Source organism: Chiloscyllium plagiosum, unplaced genomic scaffold (assembly GCF_037043375.1).
Source record: "Chiloscyllium plagiosum isolate Xiang-an unplaced genomic scaffold, Cpla_swu_hap1 HiC_scaffold_36, whole genome shotgun sequence".
Taxonomy (NCBI): domain Eukaryota; kingdom Metazoa; phylum Chordata; class Chondrichthyes; order Orectolobiformes; family Hemiscylliidae; genus Chiloscyllium; species Chiloscyllium plagiosum.
Window position 1 is genome coordinate 22,042,704 of NW_028270174.1, and position 19,797 is coordinate 22,062,500.

The following is a 19,797-nucleotide window of genomic DNA, read 5'->3' on the forward strand; positions in this document are numbered from 1 at the left end:
TGGTCGTTCTCCTAACCACAAGATGATCTCTAACTTCATATTTTTCTTGCTCTGCAATTGTGAACATTTCCATTTGACATTGTAAAAATACACCAAAAGCTTGACTTTAGTATCTATGTGGTGTTTGATATCTTAGGTCAATGTGAATTCAGAAGTAACTGAGAAGATGTGATAACTCTTTCGCTTAACACTATTTCGAGGTCACACTACCATCTGGTCCTATTTCTTTCCAACAGTTCACCTCATCATTTTCATGAATTGAGGAGAAATATAATGAACAAAATAATTATTCATACAAGAGCAACTTGAATTTATTTTTGCTTTCTCTTTCCTTTTTCCAAATTTCAGAAGAGAAGCAAGTTAGTAAGAAAACAGAAGGATCTCAGTCTCCTGAAATTATAGAATCTCCTTCCACCAAGGATCAGGTAGAAATGTAAGTGTTAAGCTTATTGATCTGTTTTAAAACAGTTACCTTTTCAGGGCACATTCTGGATTTATATTTGTAGTTTGTTTTCTTTCAAGGCATTTAGTGTTTCTAACTGTGACAGATCTTGGTTATTTTGTAAAGTAAGTCAATCGATGTGTTTGCAACATGTAAAATTGATATCATTGCTTGTGTGTTGGTTATGTGTATCTTCAGTGAAGACGACTGGAACATTAATTTACAGGAACTTCTCAAGTTATCAATGAATTCAAAGTTGACAAATGTAACTATGATAGGCAGAAGTGGGTACTGCAGATGTTGGAGATTAGAGTCGAGATTAGAGTGGTGCTGGAAAAGCAGGTCAGGCAGCTTCCGAGGAGCAGGAAAATCAACATTTCGCGCAAAAGCCCTTCATCAGGAAGGGCTCTAAATTTAACAGATGTCAATAGTTTAAATTTACCAAGTCACCTGGAACACTTAACTCATTTGCATTTTGTTTTTAGGTATTATGAGGCATTTCCACCTCTTTCTGAGAAGCCAATCTGTCTGCAAGAAATCATGACTGTGTGGAATAAGGCCAAAGCTTGTTCATTTTCTGGTGGTTCTTCTTCATCTGCTGCTCCACAAACAAGCACTGATACGTCCTCTCCAAAAGATTGCAACAGTGAAGGTGAAGGCACTAGAGAGCGAACAAATGAGGCTACCATCACTACAAGTAGTAGTCGCATGTTCAGAAGAAGTAAAAAGGAAAAAGAAAATAGGCACAACAATGGCTTGCAAGAACAGAAACCCAGTACAGGAAAGAAGCAGATCAGACACAGGTCCGAAGGAAAGATGCGCCCTCGTTCATGGTCCTCTGGTTCCAGTGAAGCAGGCTCAAGCTCAAGTGGGAACCAGTATGAGTTTAAAGGTCCCACCAAAGCAGTTAAAATCAGACATAAGATGAGAGAAACTGTTCGGAACAAAAAGGGGCGAAATGGACAAGTTAGGCTATCTTTGAAGTCTGTTGACAAAGATGATCGCAAAAGCACCTGTGGGAGCAGCAGCAGTGGACCTACCAAACAGCTGTGCAAAAAAGGAAAAAGATTTACGAAAGAAATGAGAAGGAAAACAAATGGCAACAGTGATATAAAAGATCTTGGCAATGGAAGTGGAAGGGAACAAGAATTCAAAGAAGAACCATTGTGGTACACTGAACCAATTGCAGAGTACTGGTTCCCTCCAAGTAGAAAAAGTAAGCTAGAAACTGCATACCGGAATAGCGTAGCTGCTAATGATAGTGAATCTTTAACTTTGGAAGAGCTTTCGGAGACGATGCAGGGTCTTTGTATTAGTAACAATAATTTCCAAACATACCTCGCAGCAGGTGCTTTCGTCGATGGTCACTTTGTTGAAATGCCTGCATTATTAGATGAGGCGAACGACCTCACTGGGACCTCTAGCTGTTCTAATCCCAAGGACAGTGATATTTTAGATGATATGCATCTATCTGAATTTACTCACTTCTATGAAGTGGATATTCATCAATCCATATTGGATCCTAGTGCCTCAAATTCGTTGCAAGGAGAGAGTCGAATTTTAAGTATGATTCGACGGAAAAGTACAGAGCAAACTGATTTTGAGGCAGACTGTTGTATAGTGTTAGATGGACTACAGTTGACGAGGGAAAGTGCAATATGGACAGATTCCCAAGCTTCTCTTGATGCAGAAGGATTGTTCGTAAATGATCTAGCAAATATAGCTCAATTTTGGGAGTGCTCCAGCTCTGATGAAGCAGAAGGAGAAAGCTTTGCTGGGGATTCCCCCATTACGCTTTCTCCTATTGTGGATAATACATTGTGTGATGCAAGTAGCAGTACTGGCAATCAAGAAGAACACTTTTCTGAAGCAAATGAAGGGTCTGGTTTAAACTCTACTTGTTTTTCTCTGTTTGAAGTGCAATATGATAACTCTACATCACCGTTCTGTTTTGATGGACTTGGCCTGGGAAATCAGAACAGTGATATTGGAGGCTGGGCAGATATGCCAGGGAAAACACAGTCTCGTTTGCTTATATGGACCAAAAATAGTGCCTTTGATGAAAATGACCATTGCTCAAATCTTTCAACACGAACCTGCAGCCCATGGTCACATTCTGAAGAAACACGTTCAGATAACGAAACCTCCTTTGGTATTCAGATGGAGGAGTCCACTAAATTTAATGCAGATGAGATTGATTGTATCGTCCCTGGCATTTCGTCCAGCCTTCTTGATGAAGACCTTTTGGATTTATTGCACGAGAACACTCCTTCTCAAACAGATGGAGCTTTACGAAATATAACAAGCATGACTTTCAAACAGAAATCCAAGCTGGAGTCGGTGTGTGGAATTCAGCTGGAAGAAGAAGGAAATAAGGAATATGAAACTGTGGAAATCTTTGCAGAGCATTTGGCTACTCATGGGGACAGCTATGGCTCAGAAGTTATAAAGGACATTTGGACAACCATAGCAGAAAATAATGCCGCAACAACACTAGATGTAGAACGATCAGAAGAGGATTTTTTTCCTGCTGAGGTGAATGGTTGCCATTGCTGTTGTTTGGATATGGTAACAAAACAGGACATCCTGCAAGAGCCTCATGAAAAGGCAGTGCAGCGGTCTGAATATCACCTGTGGGAGTGCCAGAAGGAAAACTTAGAGGCCCAAGCCGTTGCAACCGGAGAACTTGCAGAGATAGATGTAGGTGATTACACTGCACCTTCCAAACCTTGGGATATTAGTACTGACAAAGAAAGTGCTTTCATTCTTGGTGGAGTCTATGGAGAACTGAAAACATTTGACAGTTGTGGAGACTGGGGTGTAGTTCCTCCTGATCCTGCAAAAGGTACTTTATTGCAGTGTGCAGCTTCAGATGTTGTAACCATAGCAGGTACAGATGTTTTTATGACTCCAGGTAGCAACTTTGCTCCTGGCCACAGACCATTGTGGAGATCTTGTGCTTCATTCACACCATGTGACCAGACAAGAAAAGGAGATGATAGGTTAAATACTGAGTTCTCTTTCATCTTCCATGAAGATTTATTGGGGAATTGCAGTAATTATCAGAGTCAAGAACCTGGTGTTGAGTATTCATTTTCCTCCTTTGACTTGAACAATCCTTTTTCACAAGTTCTTCATGTGGAATGTTCATTTGAACCTGAAAGGCTTGCAACATTTAGTCCAAGCTTTAAGCCCAAATCTATACTGTGTTCGGACTCAGAAAGTGAAACGTTTCATCCTAAAATATATAGTATTGACAAAACGCAGTACAGGGCTATTCGAATCTCACCGCGGACTCATTTCAGACCTATATCTGCCTCTGAGCTTTCACCAACTGGAGGAAGTGAGTCAGAATTTGAGTCTGAAAAGGAGGATGTTGCTGTACCTGTCCTCTGCCAGACTGATTTGTTTGAGGATCAACAGGCAGATTTAAAGCCATTGGAAGAAGATGCGGAGTGCGAAGGACATTATTATGGAAAGTTGGAGCTGGAATCAGGAAAATTCCTGCCTAGACTAAAAAAAGCTGGAATGGAAAAGAGTGCTCAGACTTCCCTAGATTCTCATGAAGGTTCTGGCAGCCTTTTACAGGCAGAGCAGCAGTGCCCAGAATGTAACTTACAAGCATCAATTGGATGCACCAGTGTGAATAGTTGTGAAATAGATTTCAAGTTGAAGGTACCATGTGACAACGTGGAAGCGTTCCAGAATCGTACAATAAGTAGGAACTTTTCTGGATTCAGTGAGGGAACTGATGTTAGAGCAGCATCTCTACAAGAGGTAAGGACCACTCTTTCAGGCGATCGTCTCCTAACAATGTTGCAATAAGTAACTTGTTGCTACTTGATCAGTTGCTGAGAGGTTATACTTGAATACTTATTTTAGCAATGATTTTATCCCATTGATCAGGTGAACTAAGGTATGTTTTAAGACACTATGTATCAAAATTACACAATTGTTTTGTAGGTTTCTTGTTGAATAGGTCACAATGAAGTCAAAACTTACACTGTTGCAAAAGGGATAACAAACTTTCAAAGTAAGGAGACTGAGAGAATTTGGAAAGAAAATTGTACTTTAGTATCAGTTCCTAGAAAATGTTATTGTCTTACCTAATGCAAGCAAATATAGATAGATAAGTACTTTGTTCCCAACAAAGATCTATCAATAAATCTGTACATTTTCACTGGGGCAAATAACTTTGTGCTATGTCAGAAAATGACCACCCATTCTTTTGTTTAAGTAGTGAATTTTAATTATAAGTACAAAAAAAAGCTTTCTTGAAACAAAATTACAAATTTCACTCAAATAACTTGTAATTTTTAAGCTTGAGGGAGCAACTGATGTAAATTGGATATAAAAACAAGTGATTTCATCATTTAAATGCATGACATCCAGTTATTTTGAAGCCAGTTTCAAATATGAACATTCCAAACAAGCTGCAGCAGCCAATAATTTGTTCATGGAGTTGAATAATCAGAAAGCAAACTAATTGAAAGCTTCACAGAAAAAAATATCAGTTAACTCATCAGAAAAGATTGCACGTTTGTAAGCTTATCCATAAATAATAATTTTTAAAATTGTGACTTAGTTTATCTACTCAACTGTGAGGGGAAAAGGTCTTCCTACTATAAATAACTATGATCACATTATTCACTGATTCATTCGTTCAATAAATTTGTATGTTAACTTAATTTAAATACAAACTGAATGGTCGTCTACCACTTTGAAGATTGACTTCACATATTGAGAGAGGGGAATAGCACTTAAGTCATTTACCATAAAAGGTTTGTTCTTCCATTTTCCAGATTCATTAGCTAAACATAGATCACAAAGAAATGAGTGTGGTTCTGAAAAGTATGAAGAGTTGAAAATTGCTCAATTTCTTCTCTCAAAGGGTAATGAACAGGTGGAATTCTGTATATTCAAGGGAATCCAAGTTTGTGGTGTAAAAACAAGAAAATGAAGTTGAGGATGATCAGATTAGCAATGATCTCATTGAATGATGGAGCAAACTCGATTATGCTGAATGGCATTCTCCTGTTCCTGTGTCTTATGCTCTTAAACGTGTTTGAATATATTAGAAAAAAAGTATTATTTAGTAAGAAGATCTGAAGACAGAATAATTATCACTTTTTATTCATTGTATATATTAAACAAATGTTATGGATTTATAGAATTTCACAGTATCATTGATCATGACAATGCTTACAAATAGAAGTACAGAACCAAAATGTTAATAGTTCATTGAGATAATTCAAGTTTTAACATTTTTGTGCTCTTTGAAAAGAAATTCTGTTCTTAAGATCTGGGCATCATCAACAAGTATGTACTTCTCAAACAAGGATGATGGACTGCCATCAAGCAAATGCCCTTCATTTTATCATTTTTTTGTGAAATTAGAAGTGAACTTTATAATATGTGATTGAATCAAGTCTCACCTAGACTGGGTGGGGGGCTAAAGCAGCTGCTTTTTGCTGCAGGTCATGTGAACATGAATGACAATCCAGTAGTATCCTTTTTTATGATGTCAGTCCTATTTTAGAGCATTCATTGGCATCTTCAAGTCCTTTCTCTATTTAAAATGTAATTCCTTTGATCCTCAATGTACTGAGGGTTCAGTTATTAACTGTGAGTATTCTACCCGCACAAAATTAAACTCAATTCTATGTTGATTCTTGTCAATGGTTTCTTATTATCTTCGAACCAGTCTTGATTTTGACCAATGTCTAAAATAAAGGTTTTTTTTGAAACTTATGTTTTGTACTTTGATGTGATATCTTTTTAAGTTAGACCGCTATGATGAGGACTGAAATGTTGAAGGGAGTAGTCTTCCAGACCATCCCATATCTGAATGATATCCTTAACAGAAGTAACGTGAAAATGAAGGTGGTCATTAAATCAGAACGCTGCCCCTGTGGCTGGTTTTGCATTGTGGTCTAAAGATCGAGTAAATAAATATACGATATACCAGAGCAGGTTTTCATACTGTGGATAATAGCTCAACCAATTGACTGCATCAGATCAAGGTTAATTAAATGTTTTCGGCTTTTGAAATGCCAAGAGAGATTGAAGAGAGAGGATGATTACTTATGATTCAATTTTGCTCCGAGTATCTCCTCATGCTGACCATGATGGTGCATTTTTATATGCTGGCTCCCTCCAGACGAAAATGTATTTTTATGCATAAAATATCTGTACCCCGTACTAAATAATCAGTATTTCCATTTCAGCAAAGATGGTCAGTAGGATATCCATCAGATCTTGTATCATATTTTATAATCCCAGCTGATAGAATGTAGGAGAAATTGGATCTGGAATGGAATCTAACATGATTGATCACATGTTTAGGTTTTGCAGATGATTATAATGGTTAGTTACTGAAATCTACTGACACGAGACTGCAGGTATTCTTTGACAATAGAACATTATTATGGAAAGGAAAGTATTATATGATTCAAATAAAGATCTCACAATCATCGTAACAAAATGTCAACAATTTTACCAACACTACCATTTTTAAAAATTAATTCATAGGATGAGGGTGTTGCTGGTCAAGCCAGCATTTATTGCCCATCCCTAGTTGCCCTGAAGGTGGTTAAGAGTCAACCACATTGCTGTGTGTCTGGAGTTGCATGTAGGCTAGTCAGGGTAAGGATGGCATATTCCTTCCTTAAAGGAAATTAGTGAACCTGATGGGCTTTTCCAACAATCGACAATGGATTCACAGTTTATGTAAGACTCTTCCAGATCTTACTGAGTTCTAATTACACCATCTGCTATGGTGGGATTTGAACACGGCTCCCTAGAACATTATCTGGGTCTCTGGATTCGCAGTCTAGTGATAATACTACTAGCCCATTGCCTCCCCTGATACAATCTATTGAAAACACTCCCAGAGAAATATGACTGCTATCTCAACTTTAAAAAAATCCTTTTTTAATTCACTTCCAGAATCTCTCTTTTGGACTGCAGAGATGGCTTACAATTCCTTTCCCAGTCCGCAGGCATTATCTCACTTCTGATGATCTGAGCTTTTTAGCAATATGATTTCTACACACACTCTCCTGACTTAGAAGCTCCATTGATAAGAAACCACTTCTACTGAGGTTACTGAGGGCCCAGAATTGACTTGATTCACCTGATAGGGGAAACTGGTTTTCCATTTTAAGTCTTTGGGACTAGGGTGTCACTGGCTAACTAGGATTAATGCCCATCCCTAGTTATCTTTGAGAATGATAGTGTTTCTAGTGCTTGTAACAAGGTCAGCCAGATGGACCTTATAGAATGCGTTCCTATCAGGGAGCTCTAGCTGACAGGTTAAAAGTAGGAGTGTTAGACATTCTGACATTGAGTCTGGATCAGTGTCAAGGACTTTACACGTAAATAAAAGGTGACTTGGTGACTGGATACTGGCCTCTGGAGTTACTTCAGTGGCGACAAGAACAAAGCTCGCTCCTGAAGAAATTCACTTGAGATCGTCAGCTTTGAGTTGGCGTAAGCATTTCTGGCATTATGGTATTATTTGGGAAGCTTGACTTATTCAATCCTACCATTTAAGACCAGTCCCGGTATTTGAAAAGAATGCGTTATTATTTCTGGGCAAATGACATTGGGCAGATGAAAAACAATGAGTAATTCCTCTGACTGCTTGCAGATCCGCAGCATTTTCAGTTATTCGGAGCCTAACTTTCTCTGAGGCACCAAATACTAAAGATGAAACTTTATTGCTGGAACAGCACAGCAGGTCAGGCAGCATCCAGGGAACAGGAGATTCGACGTTTCGGGCACAGGCCCTTCTTCAGGAATTCCTGAAGAAGGGCCTGTGCCCGAAACGTCGAAGATTCCTGAAGAAGGGCCTATGCCCGAAACGTCGAATCTCCTGTTCCCTGGATGCTGCCTGACCTGCTGTGCTGTTCCAGCAATAAAGTTTCAACTTTGATCTCCAGCATCTGCAGACCTCACTTTCTCCACCAAATACTAAAACCTTTCAAGAGTTGATGGATTTAGTTAAGGGTTATTACAACCCCAAGCCACCTCTGATTCTGAGATGCTATTGGTTTTATTTGGCAGTTCGAGAACCAGGGGAATCTGAATTGAAAGTTTTGACGAAGTTAAGGTGACTGGCAGAGGCATACCATCCTGAATATGATGCTGAGAAAATGTTTGGTATGTGGGGTTAATGACCTAACCAGGCAAAAAGCCCAACTGGAATTCAAGCAGGCATTACAACTGGCTTTGTTATTAGAATATGCGGCAAGTGGAGCATGTGCCAAAGGGTGTCCCGAAGGAAGTAGACACACTCACCTGTCTGACCTGAGCATGGGGAACACCACTTGAGTGTAGACGATTGCCTAGCATCACACCGGACATGTCCTTTCTGAAGCTGGGCATGAGTCATGCATTCTCATAATTGCATTTGAATGAGGATTCCCAGAAGAATAGGGTTTGTACTAATATATGAGCCTGCCTTTTTGGGTTATTGTCTGCCTGTGCCATTTTTCAGCAGACGATGGAGAATATTTTACAAGTCTAGCCAGGTCACTATTCCCCTAGAGACGTTGCTAATAACAGGGAACACCAATAAGGAGCACTTGAAGAATTTGAATGTTGTATTTAGATGGTTCTCTGGGGTGGGCTAATACTTTAGAAGGGATAAATGAGTGTTCCAGGTGCTCTAAATGACCTATTTGAGTTGACAAGACCAGGTTACAACTGTTGGAAGATGAGGTGAGGGCAATCAAAACTGTCCTGATACCCATATCTGTACTAGAGCTTCGGTCTTTCCTTGGGCTGGTGAATTATTATGGAAAGTTCAGACATAACCTGGCCTCCATCCTGGCAACTTTGCATCAACTCCTGAAAAAGGATCAGCCTTGGAAGTGGAGGCATAGCCAAGCCATCGCTTTCAAGAAAGTGAAGAAATACTCTATCACCCTGTAAGGTGTTGGCATACTATGATCCCAAGCAAGGTCTGGTAATGAAATGCAATCCTTCCCTGCACTGCTTTGGGGTAATATTAGCTGATAACTGGCCCAATAGAGAGGAATGCCCCATAGCATGTGCATCCAGGATTTTGGCTAATGCAGAGCATCAAGATACCCAGATAGAGAAGGAAGATTTGGTGGTCATATTTGGAGTCAAAGTTCTATCAATACTTTTATGGTCTTAAGTTTGTAATAATAACAGGCCACAGACTCCTGTTAGGTATACTTAAGACAAGGAAGTGTTGCCCATTGCTTCAGGTCGAATTTAGCAGTGGACTCGAATAGTAATGTATAATTAAAGTTGGAACACCGTCTGGGAGGCTAAGTAGTGAATGTGGGTGCATTGAGCTACGTTCTGCTGGCAGATACACCACTGGTGGTACTGCCACTGGATCCATCCATAATGGTTTCAAATTTCTGGGCATGCTTCCAATCATAGCTGACACTATCACTTTGGAAAAACAAATCGGTCCTGGCAAAATTGAAAGGTAATGGGGGAAATCCAAAGTCTATCACATACAGAATTGAAACCTTTCTGAACCCTCGAAAGGTGAGATCACGGTAGAGGATGGCATATTAATATGGGGAGCAAGAGTGATTGTTCTGAGCAAATACTGGCTGAACTCCACCAGGGTCAACCTTGGGTTTCCAAAATGAATTTAGGGAAATAAATATTGATGGTTGAAAAACAGTTCACATTGCAGAAGAGGAAATGCTGGACATCTTAGAAAATATAAAAGTAGATAAGTCTCCAGGAGCTGACCTGGTATATCGCAGGACATTGTGGGAAATTAGGGCGGAAATTGCGGGGCCCCGTGCAAAAATATTTGTATCATATATAACCATGAGTGAGATACTGGATAACTGGAGAGTGGATAATATTGTGCCTTTGTTTAAGAAGGGATAAAAGGAAAAGCCTAGGAACTGTAGACATATAAGTCTGACTTCACTGGTGGGTAAGTTTTTGGAGATGATTCTGAAAGAGAGGATTTATATGCATTTATAGAGGTAAGGACTGATTTGGGATAGTCAGCATGGTTTTGTATGAGGGAAATTGTGTCTCACAAACTTGATTGAGTTTTTTTTGAGGAAGTAACCAAGAAATGGATGAGGGCAGAGCGGTCGACATTGTTTATTTGGACTGTAAAGCCTTTGGCAAGGTTCCGCATGGTAGACTAGTTGGGAAATTTGGATCACATGGGATTCTGGGTGAGCTTGCCAATTGGGTACAGAATTGGCTTCATGGCAGGAGACATGGTGAGAGTTGTCTTTTGGATTGGAGGCCTGTTACCAATGGTGTTTCACAGGGATTGATGCTGGGTCCGCTTTAGTTTGTCATTAATATAAATGATTTAGAGGAGACTATCGAAGGCCTGATGAGTAAGTTTGTGCATGAGACCAAAATTTATGGTGCATTGGAGGAGTTCATCTTGCATTATAAAGAGATCGTCATCAATTGGTTAAAGGACTGAAAACCAGATGGAGTTAATTTGGATAAATGCGAGGTATTGCATTTTGGTAAAACAAAAAGGACATATGCAATAAATAGGGCCTTGGATTATGTTGTAGAAAAGAGAGATCTAAGGGTTCAGATACATAATTCTTTGAAGTTTGCATTACATATAGATAAGGTGGTTAAGATGTTTAGCACATTTGTCTTCATTGCTCAGTCCTTTGAGTATAGGAGTTAGGATGTCATGGTGAGATTGTACAGGTCGTTGGTGAGGCCTCTTCTAGAATCGTCTGCACCTTAGGTTTTGGTTGCACTTCAATTCCATACTCCTGATCTGCGGGCACATGGGGCGGACAGGGTGAAGGGCCGTCTTGTGGATCTGCACCTGGGCCTGGCTAAGGTGACCATTGACAGGTCCAGGCAGTGGGCCACGGAGGGGCCTGTCATTCCTGACAGCCACTCTTTTCGCGGTTACACCCACGCTCAGGTATCCCTGGAGACTGATACTGGCGTGTTGAATCTATCACAGTCGAGGCCTTTCGATACCAGTGGGTAATGCAGGGGCTGAGTGCATCATCGGTCTGACAATGTAATTTTGATTCAGTTAGTTTTTGTTTCGTTCTGTATGATTCAATTTGACTTTTTGTTTGTGTTCGGTTTTGATCGGGGTGCCCCTGCAGGGATTGCTTCAGTATTTTTTAATTTGGACTCCTGTTATAGACTAGGCCAATACCCTTCAAAATATATTAAGAAGATAGCCTAGACCTGAACCTTTTTCTTAATTTAAAGGTATGCGTTAAGACTCTGTGTCTCCGGGTGCAAGTTGATTGGTCAAGCTACTCGACTTTAAGCAAAATAAACTTTATTTTTATGCTATAGCTAAAATACTGTCAAAGTAAAAATAAATGACTTGACTAACTCTATCAAAAAGTTTAACAAAATGACATGCATACATATATTAACAACTGGTAATTAACTATTCCAATATAGTAACATTCCATAAACACACCCTTGGCAAAGGCAAATTCAGTCAAGTAGATTCTCACATGCAATTCAAGCTGTCGCAAGAGAACTCCAGTTTTTAGCTGTAACAGAGGAGCAAGAGCTTCCACTTCATGACCCCAGCAACTGCAGAAAGCTAAAATTAAAAATATTGCTTCTGTGGGAGCTTCACTCCACCAATTCAGTCTGCTTCTATTGTTCCAATGTTTTTTTTTAAATAAAAAAAAATCCCAAAGCCTTAGAAGCTGTTTAATTTTTTGGCTTTAAGCATACCATTTGACATCTGTCTGAAGCTTTCTTCATTAATAAAGGAGGCCAAAGAACACTGCTTGAAGCCATAGTCTCATCACACTCCCTGAAAGAATTGAGGGAATTTTTTTGAAACCCTTTGGTCCTGCTGTTTGTTGGAAGAAGTGTTGATGAGACTTTATGTTCAGTTTACTTTGAGTTCAAATGAACAGAGGAACCCTTACTCTGTATTTAACCTCTCTCGTTGGCCCTCTCCTGGGAGAGTGTGATGGGAGCAGTGTAGAGGGAACTTTACTTTGAGTCTAAAGAGTGGGGAAAGTTTTTCTTCTGTTCACCCCATGATGTACCTGTCCCAGGAGTGTTTAATGGGGACGGTGTTAGGGGAGCTGCCTTTTCAGTTCCAAAGAATCAAGGAAATTTTACTTCCAGTTTAGCTATTAGTTCAAGGAGTAGAATGAGCTTTACTCTGTATTCTTCCTGTGCTGCCCCTAACCTGGGAGAGTTGGTTCAGGCAGTGTCGAGGTCTTTTTGTTTAAATGAGTTGAGGTCTCTGAAGGCAACACCTTTGCTGGGTCTGTCCTGTTGGTGGGAAAAGACATATCCAAGGGTGGTGATGATGGTTATGGAATCATACATTACAGGCAATCTCACATTATTGCCGTAACCCCCAGATATTAGTAAGGAGGATGTTGTAAGTTCGATAGGGCTTTCTTTTTTGCTGTTATTATTTCTGGTGCCAGGCGATCCATTTTGTTTTTATGACTTTGTAATTGTCACAACTGAGTGGCTTGCTCAGCCATTTCAGACGGCAGTTGAGAGTCAACCACATTCCTGTAGATAAGGAGTCATCTGTAGGTCAAACCAGGTAAGGATGGCAGTTTCCTTCCCTAATGTCCTTTAGGGAACCAGATGGGTTTTTCCTGGCAATTAACAATGATATCATGATTGTTAGATTCTTAATGCACAGAATTTTTGGGAATTCAAATTCCATCATCTGCTGTGGCGGGATTCGAATCTTGTTCCCCAGATATTGAGCTTCTGGAAAACAAACTAATAACATCACCAGGCCATTGCCTCCCCCTCCTGAATTGAACTCTGGGTTCTTTTGAAATGAGAGTTGAATGTTCAGTTCTGTTCTAAAATCAAAGTTGAACTATTTGTCTTAATGTGTTTGCTTGGCTTGTCATAAATTCAATAGTGAAACATTTTATCCTTTAACACTGCAGGGATACTCCCAGGCAGTGAACTGAAATCACAGGATGCCTTAGAACTTATATATTTAGGTCACTGTCCAGGTTACATTCTGACATTTCTGATTTTCCCAGGACTACATAAAATCCATCAGCCTTCTTAATTAAAACAAAATACAAATTCCAAATATACTGATTAATATATTATGCAAGTTTACTACACTTTGAAAAGACAAGGCAAATAACCATACAAGGCACTGTTCCTAAAGCATTTAGTTGACAAATAATTCAGACCTTTAAAACTTCCTTTCCAACAATACTTGACTTAGATTTCTGTTTGGTCTCTGAATAGCCCAAGGAAATTCTGTATGGGGTTTCCATGGGCCCACGCTTACTATGCGATGTTTCATTGCTATGTCTGCTGCTCAAACTAACAGCTCAAATCCTGTGATGTAAGTAGGCCATTATGGTGAAACTTGCAGTGACAAATATATTATTACACAACAGCCCAACAAGTTAATAAGCAAACTGCTTAGCAGATGACAGTTGTTCACATAGGAATGGGAAGTTTTATGCTGCAACTCGACACATATTTCGCAGTTAAAAGTATTGGCTGAGATATTTTGGCCCTTCAGGAAGTTACTTTAGCAGCCTTGAAAGTAAAAGCTATCTCAAAGCTGGTTGGCTGATTTCCAATAACTTGCATTTTGAAAGCATTTTTAAAGCTGATGTAAGATTTTTTAGATCCAAAACAAGGACAAAATATTTCATTTCTGATTACAGAACAGATAGTTATCTATTAAAGCAGGCCTATGACAACAAGTGCAATAATGTTAATTGCCTCCAAATTAAGCAGTGATATAGATTAGTTATTCATGGCAGAATTATCTATGACCAATGCACATCTGGCATTTTTAGAACATAGAACATAGAAGAATACAGCGCAGTACAGGCCCTTGGGCCCTCGATGTTGCGCCGATCCAAGCCCACCTAAACTACACTAACCCACTATCCTCCATATACCTATCCAATGCCCTCTTAAATGCCCATAAAGAGGGAGAGTCCACCACTGTTACTGGCAGGGCATTCCATGAACTAACGACTCGCTGAGTGAAGAACCTACCCCTAACATCAGTCCTATATCTACCCCCCCTTAATTTAAAGCTATGCCCCCTTGTAATACCCGACTCAATACGCGGGAAAAGGTTCATACTGTCGACCCTATCTAACCCCCTAATCATCTTGTACACAAAGATGATTATGATCTCAGCAACTGAGGAATCATGATGCATAGATGAATTTTACCTCCACACATTCATGACATTCTATCCTATATCTGATAGATATTTATTAATCTCCCTTAAAATTATTAAATGCATATTATAGGAAAGATTTCCTAGTTTTTCTTTATGCGTGGTTAGTAAATATTAACTTGATTTTATAATTTACTGTACATAGTTGATGTTATGTAATATTTTTTTTTATTTATAGCATCAATATTTTAAAGATCTGAATCACATCTTTCAATTTTTTTCAAAGAACAGTTGGAAATGAGCTTTAATTTGGAGTCCCACTTTGCTTATGCTCTCTTGCCCCATAAATTGTAATCTGCTGTTAAGTCTGTATAGATCTTATCCTCTCCTCCCTTTGCATGTGTACACACTTTTTAGTATTTGTGACTAGAACATAAGTTGAAACTTAGATCCCACTGAGAAGGAATTAAGTGCAGAAACAATAATTGTTTTTTTTTCTCTTTCACCTTCCCAATTGCATTGATCCCAATGTTAAACTCGATAAAATCATCTCCGAATAAAATTTGAATCTACTCATAAATTTTACTATGTTTGTAATATTATTAGCCCAATAGGCTGTCAGAAAATTTAATCTCTTCTAGAAACAGAATGATCTAGTCACTTTCTTGAGTCTTTCATCATGAATTATCCTTTAAAGAAAAATTTATAAGGTAAATCCAACTCTGCAAGGTGTTTTAAAATTTCAAAAATGAGGAATTGCACACATTAGAAGTGATCATGAGCTGAAAAAATCTTGGATTTTTGATGTACAGGCATTGTCTCAAATTCAGCTGCTGAAAACTGGATTTTTATAAGCTGCAGTTTATTCATAGTAACTCTTAATAAAATAGGAAAAAGCCTTACCATCTAGTTCTTAGAGTTGCAACGTTGTGGACAAGTTACTGGCTTTACTGGTTTTGATGAGGCAATGGAAAGTTGCAGATCAGCTAGGAAGGATTTAAGGAGAAAGTTAAGAAGAGCAAAGAGAGGAAACAAGCATTCTTTAGCAAATAGAATAAAGGAGAACCCTAAAGCTTTCTATAGGTATGTGAGGAATAAAAGGATGACTAGGGTAGGAATAGGGCCAGTCAAAGCCAGAAGTGGAAAGTTGAGTGTGGATCCTGTGGAGATTGAAGAGGTGGTAAACGAACATTTCTCGTCAGTTTTCACTCAGGAAACGGAGAATATTGTAGGGGAGAAGGGTGAGATACGAGATATTAGACTAGAAAGGATCGAGGTTAGTTATGAACAGGTGTTAGCAATTCTAGAAGGAGTGAAAGTAGTCAAGTCCCCTGAGCCAAATGGGATTTATCCAAGGATACTCTGGGAAACTGGGGAGGAGATAGCAGAGCCTTTGCCTTTGATATTTGAATCATCATTATCTACAGGTTTAGTACAAGAGGACTGGAGGATTGCAAATGTTGTGCCCTTGTTCAAGAAGGGCAGTAGGGATGATCCAGGTAATTATAGACCAGGGAGCCTTACTTCTGTTGTAGGAAAGGTTTTGGAAAGGATTATAAGAGATAAGATTTATAATCACCTAGCAAGCAATAATTTGATTTCAGATAGTCAACATGGTTTCATCAAGGGCAGGTCATGTCTCTCAAACCTCATTGAGTTTTCTGAGAAGGTGACCAAGCATGCAGATGAGGGTAGAGAAGTTGACGTGGTATACATGGACTTCAGTAAAGCCTTTGATAAAGTTCCACATGGTAGGCTGTTGGAGAAAATGCAGAGGCATGGGATTGAGGGTGATTTAGCAGTCTGGATTAGAAACTGACTTTCTGAAAGAAGGCAGCAAGTGGTGGTTGATGGAAAATATTCAGCCTGGAGTCCAGTTACTAGTGGTGTGCCACAAGGATCTGTTTTGGGACCACTGCTGTTTGTCATTTTTATAAATGACTTAGACACATGGATTAGTAAATTTACAGATGACACTAATGTTGGTGGAGTAGTGGACAGTTTGGAAGAATGTTACAGGTTGCAGGGGGACTTGGATAAATTGCAGAATTGGGCTGAGAGGTGGCAAATGGAGTTCAATGCAGCTAAATGTGAGGTGATGTACTTTGGGAGGAATAACAGGAAGGCAGAGTACTGAGTCAATGGAAAGATTCTTGGTAGTGTGGATGTGCAGAGGGATCTTGGAGTCCATGTAAGTTGCCACCCAGATTGATAGTGCTGTTAAGAATGCTTATGGTGTGTTAGGTTTCATTGGTAGAGGGATTGAGTTCCGGAGCCGCAATATCATGCTGCAACAATACAAAACGCTAGTGCGGCTGCACTTGGAATATTGTGTACAGTTCTGGTCCCCGTATTCCGGGAAGGATTTGGAAGCATTGGAAAAGGTGCAGAGGAGATTTACCAGGATATTGCCTGGTCTGGAGGGAAAGTCTTATGAGGAAAGGCTGAGAACTTGGGTCTGTTCTCATTAGAAAGAAGAAGGCTAAGAGGGAATTTGATAGAGACATACAAGATGATCAGAGGATTAGATAGGGTAGACAGTGAAAGTCGTTTTCCTAGGATGATGATGTCAGCTTGTACGAGGGGACATAACTACAGGCTGAGGGGTGATAAATTTAAGACAGATGTCAGAGGCAGCTTCTTTACTCAGAGTGGTAAGGGCGTGGACTGCCCTGCCTGCCAGTGTAGTTAGCTCAGCCACATTAGGGAGATTTAAACAATCCTTGGATAAGCGCATGGATGATGGGATAGTGGATGGGGAATGAGCTGAGAATAGTTCACAGGTTGGCACAACATTGAGGGCCGAAGGGCCTGTTCTACGCTGTATTGTTCTGTGTCCTATAAATAGGACAAGAGTCGGTCGTTCAGTCTCTTGAGCCTGTCCTTTTATTTTGTAGGTTCATGGGGCTGATTTGCCCCAGGCCCCAGTCCTCTTTCATGCCAGCTCCTTGTAGCCCTCAACCTGTATTCCCTCCAAATTTTCTTGTTTCTGTGTGAATCTGAGGTTTGTGTGCGGCAGAAACTAGTGGAAACAAATGTCAGTACACCTTCACACTGTCTATATAGCTATGCACCTTAAAGGATCATATTTCAAGGATCTAGCTATCATTTTTTACATACTTTCAGTTAGGTAAATTATATTACTTGCCAATCTTTCCCTGTGTCCTAATGACCTTTGGCCAAAGTTCCCACTAGGCTAGGCAGCTACTGGGAAGCTCTGCACACTCAAGTTGGTGTGCCAATGAATGGCTTCCACTTCCAGAAGCAGCTACTGGACTGAGGAGTCAAAGTTCTGCTCAATGGCAAAAATGTTATTTTTGACTCCTGACCCAGCAATCTGCTTTCCAGGCTCATTTTAAAAAGTGTTTATGAGGATACTAGGTCCACAAACAGAGAAAAGTTGATTTATTTCTACTTTCTGAAATTCATAAGCTCTTGACCGTGCTGAAGTCCTGACTACTTTATATTAAAGTCGCTTCATTTTACCAACCCACAGTTTCAAAGATTCTGGCATTATTTTGCTCAGAACCAACTGTAAGTTGCATGAGGGGACACACTCTGAAACACATGAGGCTTCCAGATAGCTTTTGTGAAAAGGGAATGCCTCTGTATGCTACAGTGCACCAGACTTGCTGGAGAAAAATTTGCAAAATTCCCATCCCAAAATCTCAGGTTCTTTTACAAGCTTTTCGAGCTTAATGTGTTGTTACTCGGTTACCTCCCTCCCTCTTCCCCATCCCCATTTAAAACTCTGACTTATTGGGATAGAGAGAATGCTTTTGGGATTATGATTTTTTTTTTGTCCCCCGCCCTTACTGAATCTTGACCTCACAGCCCTTAGAAAATTCAGCCCCATGTGATAGATACAATGCATCTCTTGAATTGTTGATATAGTACTCTTCATAGTTAACTTTATTACTGTTGATATGTGGTGATAGGGTGCAGTGCTACTTTGACCAGAATTGTGAAGGGAGAGATCATTGCCAAAGATTTGTTATAGTAAAATTCAGAATGAAAAACCTGGCAGTGTGAGTGATCCAGCAGCATCTGAAGATAGAACAAAACCTCCAGCACTTCACATCCAACCTGAATAATAGCAAGATCTGAAATCCAGCATGGTCTCTGTCCCAATCTTGTTGGTTCTGATACCATAGAAACCACAGTGAGTTGGAAATTATTGCCTCACCTTTCAGGTTTTTGATACCAATTAGAGGGTCACGTTTCACAATCTGCATCAGATGTATTTTATTGTAGTGGTAACTGATTGCTTCTGGAAAAGTTCCCATCAAAATGGAATAAAAATGAAAATGGCTTTGATGTCGAGACCAAAGCCTCAAGCCTGGCCCCTAAGGAATCACTTTTTTGAATTGCCTTTAACATTTCACAAAGCTAAATTGAATTTTGCTGCATATGTGTACATTTCAGATTCTTTTATTGAAATGCTTCTTGTGAAAATGTTGTCTCAGATTTATTCATGCAAGGATTTACAACTTATCGAAAAGACAGGGAGGTGGGCAGAGGGGGCGGGGTGGCCTTGTTAGTTAAGAACAAAATTTAAATCTATGGCACTGAATGACATAGGGTCGGATGATGTGGAGTCTGTGTGGGTGGAATTGAGGAACCACAAAGGCAAAAAAACCATAGTGGGAGTTATGTACAGACCTCCTAACAGTGGTCGGGACCAGAGGCGCAACATGTACCGGGAAATAGAAAAGGCATGTCAGAAAGGCAAGCTCACGGTGATCATGGGGGACTTCAATATGCAGGTGGACTGGATCCAAAGAAAGGGAATTCTTGGAATGTTTCTTGGATGGCTTTTTGGAACAGCTTGTCATGGAGCCCACAGGGAGCAGGCTATTTTGGACCTAGTGCAATGGAATGATTCAGACTTTATAAAAGATCTTAAAGTAAGGGAACACTTAGGAAGCAGCGATCATAATATGGTAGAGTTCAGTCTGCAGTTTGAAAGAGAAGGCAAAATCGGATGTAATGGTGTTACAGTTAAATAAAGGTAATTATGAGGGCATGAGAGAGGAACTGTCGAAAATCGACTGGAAGCAGAGCCTAGCAGGGAAGATAGTAGAGCAAAAATGGCAGGAGTTTGTGGGTATAATTGAGGACACAGTACAGAGGTTCATCCCCAAGAAAAGAAAGATTATCCGGGGAGGGATTAGACAGCCATGGCTGACAAAGGAAGTCAGGAAATGTATCAAAGAAAAAGAGACAG

At 39.8% G+C, this 19,797-nt stretch overlaps 1 protein-coding gene across 9 annotated transcripts in view; it reads left to right on the plus strand.

Annotated features, from left to right (window-relative positions):
• Positions 1-19,797, plus strand: part of kiaa0232 (KIAA0232 ortholog) — a 130,286-nt gene that overhangs the window by 91,671 nt on the left and 18,818 nt on the right. For all 9 annotated transcript variants that reach the window (XM_087980040.1, XM_043674210.2, XM_043674209.2 and 6 more), the window contains 2 exons: positions 349-433; positions 928-4,219. In XM_087980040.1, the coding sequence (XP_087836166.1) occupies positions 349-433; positions 928-4,219 (3,377 nt within the window). The remainder of the gene's footprint in view (positions 1-348; positions 434-927; positions 4,220-19,797) is intronic.